The 5,483-nt window shown below is 27.0% G+C and overlaps 1 protein-coding gene across 1 annotated transcript; it reads left to right on the forward strand.

Annotated features, from left to right (window-relative positions):
* Positions 1–680: 680 nt before the first annotated feature.
* On the forward strand, positions 681–2,027 carry LOC115697967 (ethylene-responsive transcription factor SHINE 2). Its single transcript, XM_030625146.2, has 2 exons — positions 681–924; positions 1,079–2,027. The coding sequence occupies exons 1-2, from the start codon at positions 845–847 to the stop codon at positions 1,878–1,880; spliced, it is 882 nt and encodes a 293-aa protein (XP_030481006.1). The 5' UTR covers positions 681–844; the 3' UTR covers positions 1,881–2,027.
* The last annotated feature ends 3,456 nt before the right edge of the window (positions 2,028–5,483 follow it).

Consider the following 5,483-nt stretch of genomic DNA (forward strand, 5'->3'; position numbering starts at 1 on the left):
CGTTATATATATATCTATATATAATCATACGATTATGCCTAAAAAAAAGTAATTGTACATAGATATATTTATTGGTTTGAATATGTAATATTAATTTATACTAAGGCCTTTTAAAAGGTGCTGTCATTCTGGTTTGGAGATTATATATTTCTGTCTCTTATATATTATGAGATCAATGCATGATTAATTAATTACAAAAATACATGGTTTTTGAATTGATAGTAAGTTAATTGTTCCTGCTATTTGTCAAGTCACTCTCTTCTCTTCATCCATATATATACATAGCATAACAATGATAATAATGTAAACGCATATACATGATATACAGCTACCATTCATATATAACATATTTTCTCTTGTTTTGGCTATTGGGAATATGATATTTCTGTGTACTTTTATATCAATATATAAATAAATTTAATTATATATGTTGAAGTGAGTAGAGAACATGCATTAAATAAGAAGAGAAAGTGAGTGAGTCCATAGCTAGTTGAGCGGGTGAGAACTTTTATTGCAGAAGAAAAGTAATTGGTTAAAGCTAGCTGAGATAGACTTCCCGACAAATCCACCGACACTTCACTTAAATGTAACCCAACTCACCATTAAAATAAAAACATTAATATTAATTCTACTAATTAATTATAATTTCTCTACTCTATTTTATTTTAATTTCCCACACTACTATATACTTACTCTTATTCTCTCATTATTTCCACTTTATCAACCAAAATTATATCTTTCTCTCTCTCTCTCTCTCTCTCATTCTCTGTGCAAAACTTCCCCTCAGGCCAGGCCAGGCCAAGTTGATCATCTCTCTTTCTCTCTCTCTCTCTCTAATCAAATTATGGTACAATCCAGAAAATTCAGAGGAGTCAGGCAACGCCAGTGGGGCTCTTGGGTGTCAGAAATTCGCCACCCTTTACTGTAAGTCTTGTAAAATATATATATATTCACCAACCTTCTTTATTACAATATACACAACACACACGCTAGTAGGTGAATGAGTTAAATGTATCAATATATACACAAGAATAATAATAATAATAATAATAATGTATACATATATATATGTATGTAGGAAGAGAAGGGTGTGGCTGGGGACATTTGAGACGGCTGAGGCTGCAGCTCGGGCATACGACCAGGCAGCTATATTGATGAATGGTCAAAATGCTAAGACCAATTTCCCTTCTCCTCAAAAAACTAGTGCTAGTAATTGTGGTGATGATGATCATGATCATGTTCAACAAGAAGAGAGTAATATTATTAATGGTAGTGGTGGTGCAGGACCGTTGTGCCCAAAGGCCCTTTCGGAGTTACTTAGCATTAAGCTAAGGAAGTGTTGCAAAGACCCTTCTCCTTCCCTCACTTGTCTTAGACTCGACAACGACAATTCACACATTGGTGTGTGGCAGAAGCGCGCTGGATCTCGCGCTGGCTCTGATTGGGTTATGAGAATTGAGCTCGGCAGCCACAACAAAAGTACCAACACCAACACCAATACCAACACTGCTGCTACTACTACAACAACTACTACTATTTCAGATATTAATGATGATCTTGATCAAGAATATTGGGATGATGGTGATGGTCATGATCATGATGATATTGGGAAGTTGACTAAGTCAACGAGAGTTGGGAGTGGCAGTAATTGTACGGATCAGGAGATCATCTTCAATAATAATGATAATGATAATGATGATGATGATGATGATATTGATCACGTGACTGTTGCTGAAGCTAATAAGAATGTGGAAGAGGATAAAATTGCAATGCAGATGATTGAAGAACTACTTAACTGGAATTATCCTATTTCTTCTTCGGCTCAAGATATCATTCCTCATCATCCTCCTCCTCCTCCTCATCATCAACAACTTAATTAATGAAGCTTATATATGTTATTATTGTTTAATAAATTAAGTCATCATCGATCGATCCATCATCATCATCAAATTTATAATTATTAGAGATATCTATCAATCTAGCTAATAGCATGCCCGCGCATATAAATATAATTAAGTAATTGTTTATATAGCTATAGCTTTATATATATATATATATATATATATATATATATATATACTATTCGATTACTCAATTTAGTACTACTTTGTGCTTTTTACATTATTTTTAATAACTGTAAGAAAATATGTAATCATGATCCAAATTGTCCATTACTACTCTGAATATGTATATGTATATATATAAAGTTGTGAGAGCAAATTTAATAATCTCGATTTGAAATTAATCAATCACTGCTTACATTATTTAATCAGTGTTAGCTAGTAATAAGAGGATACCAAGTTTACTATATATTATTTTAATTGGTACGTAATATATTATATTATTATTTAAGAATATATATTATACACGTCGAAATCCATAACCTTTAAAATTGATTGATTGGTTTTATAATTTTTAGAAACATAATTAATTAATTACGATGTATATGAATAATTACGCTCTCCCTTTCAAAATAATAATAATAATTAATTACTCTTCCCTTGATCGATGTAGACGGGTAATCCTTCCTCTCTACATACATATAGCCGTCTGTTTTTTTTTTTTGGGATGCTGATTAATAATTTGAAGACTCTCATATATAATTTATATATATTAATTAAGTAGTAGTAGTGACTGGTGATACATATATATATCTTTATATATGTAAACCGGGAAAGGGCAGTATGTATATTTATGGGTATATTATCTATAATTCAAAGTTGAGGTGAGTCACAATCATTAAGCGATGATAATATATATAATAATATTCATGATCTGGATCAACAAACGTAATTGTTATTAATAGCAGTATGAGAAAAGGGACTTATATAGTATAGACGATGACTTTTAGTCTTTCTAATTGGTTCATTTGAGTTCTTAATTATGAGAGAGAGATTGTCCTAATCCATCGATGTAGATATAACATTATATATATATTTATAGACATCCTTAATGGAAACAAACTCAGGTCTTTCTATAAAAACACAGTTGCTTCTTTTGTAGACAAATTAAACAATATCTTTCAATATATATTAATAATATTAAAATAAACATTAAAGAATATATATAACATTTCCCAATTAATATTATGCTTGTTATATAAGAAAAAAAGAAAAGCAACATGCAATGAATATCAATTTTAAAAATAATAAACCATTAAATTTTAATCCAATAACTAATAATAAAAATATTCAAGTTAAAATTTAATAACTTATATTAAAAAAATATTAAAAAATATTTTTTTTACATTATATCAAAAATATGTGTTTATCAAAATATTTCAATCAAACTTAATTTTTTTTTTTCATTTCTCTCAATAGATGGAATAATTCAAGCCAAAATGAGTGTTTTTTTTTACTTACATCTAATAAAATTAAGCATATAAACTCAAATTTTGTGCACCCTATATATTTAAATGAAAAAACATGCAAATTATGCTGATAAAAACAACAAAGTACTCGTACTAACTTAATTAATGTATGCATGTATGTTTATAAATTTAAATAGTACGTGTACAAATATACCATCATGTGTATATATTTACGACATACGATATATAATATCATAGATGTCTCGGTGATTGATTTTAAATTTTATATTTACGATATATTATTAAAATTTACGTTTTATATTTACGATATATTATTAAAATTTTACATTTTTATATTTACCATATATTATTGAAATTGTACTAGAATTGAGTAATATATGGAAGAAGGAGGTTTCTTTCATTCAAAAAAACTTATTGTCCAATTAAAGAACATATGTTTAGCCAATCTATAAGTTGCTATATTAAATGTCTCCAAAAGTTTAGACAAAAAAATAAAACTCCTAACTCATTATTGTATACATTAGAGTTATTCAACGCTAAAATCCAGCAATAAATAATTAGAAAAAAAAAATAGTTTTAACATGTATATCAATAGTAATAATCCAATTCAATTTCAGCAAAGAGTCAAAACTTCCACTTGAAAATTGAAACTGAAAGACTACGTACGTACCTGTAAAATAAAATTAATCCGAATAAGCTAGTATTCTCTTGAACAAATAAAATTTGAAAAATAATTCTAATTTCCAACAGATTCTACCTAACAATTGAAACAATTATTAAAAGAATATATCTAACCAAAGCGAGATCATTTTAGTTATAGCCATTTAAATTTAACTAACATGCCAAAGATCATCTTAGCTTATTCTCACACCTTTGTTACTTGAAAAATTATGAGAATATATTAAAAACACTAAAGCTGTTCAAGAAATTAAAAGACAAAAATGCTATACAACTTATTTTTATATTATCCATTGATCTTAAATATAAGATATAAGAAGAGATTAATTTAATGAATATATATAATAATAATAATAATAATAATAATAATAATAATAATATCCCATTTCAAAATTATATATATAATATTTCTTTAAAGATTTCCCAAAATTAGGCCCAAGCTATGAAGCATTATTATATAGGTGAAAAATCTGTGTCAAATGAATCTCGTATAATTTTTTTCTCAACTGAGACTTATATATCCTTTTTTCGATAATTTTCTCCTTTTTCTGTAAAACAAGAATATTAAATGCAATTTATTATAAGTTTGTTGAGAAACTCTTACAACAAACCACAATGACATAAATGTCTTAGCTAGGTAGGTACCTATATTTATTCAAAAATTACTTTTGACGTATATATATATATATATATATATTATAATTTTATGGTAAGCACGTTGGTTTTGTTTCTATAGTATAGTGACACTTTCTTAACCGTTCATATACATGAATTCTAGAGATGCACATTATCAAATATATACTTGTATGTATCTGATTAAATATTTTAAAAATTAAATTTTTTAAAAAATTAATGTTTAAAATACTGCCAACACAACACTTTTCTTCTACCTTTACCCCTTTACAGATGACACAACCATCATAGTTTATCAAAATAATAACAGTAATAATAATAATTTGTGGTTCTTTAAAATTACAGACGAAAAGTGTATTTTTCTTTTCTTGTTTTGTTTCTTCAACACCCATAGTCTTTGCTTATCGCGTTTTTGCAACAATAATTGTGGTTTTTTATTTCATTTCTCTTCTTATTTTTTTTTCTTTTTCTTTCCATTTTGTTTTGAATACATTAGTTCTTCTTCTTTACTTTTTGGTGTGCATTTTATTATCATATAGAAGAAGTAAAAGTATGTGATTTTAATTTGTCACTTACCCCAAATAAAGTGTGTTCTTTAGTTGTTTAGAGTGTAAATTTGAGATTATTTTTTATCAGCCAAATCAGTATGTATTTCATTTTTTCTTCTAACATTTACAGTTTACAATCATCTGGAATTTAATTTTTTATTTTCGTTCAATCTATTTTTTTTTTAAAAAAAATAAAATTAAAGAGGGAAAATTGTTCTTGTAAAAATCATATATTAGATTGGTTTAAGAAACTAGATTATAAAGTGAAGACGATTAGATTTAATATTTAAGAC

This window comes from Cannabis sativa, chromosome X (assembly GCF_029168945.1).
Source record: "Cannabis sativa cultivar Pink pepper isolate KNU-18-1 chromosome X, ASM2916894v1, whole genome shotgun sequence".
NCBI lineage: Eukaryota > Viridiplantae > Streptophyta > Magnoliopsida > Rosales > Cannabaceae > Cannabis > Cannabis sativa.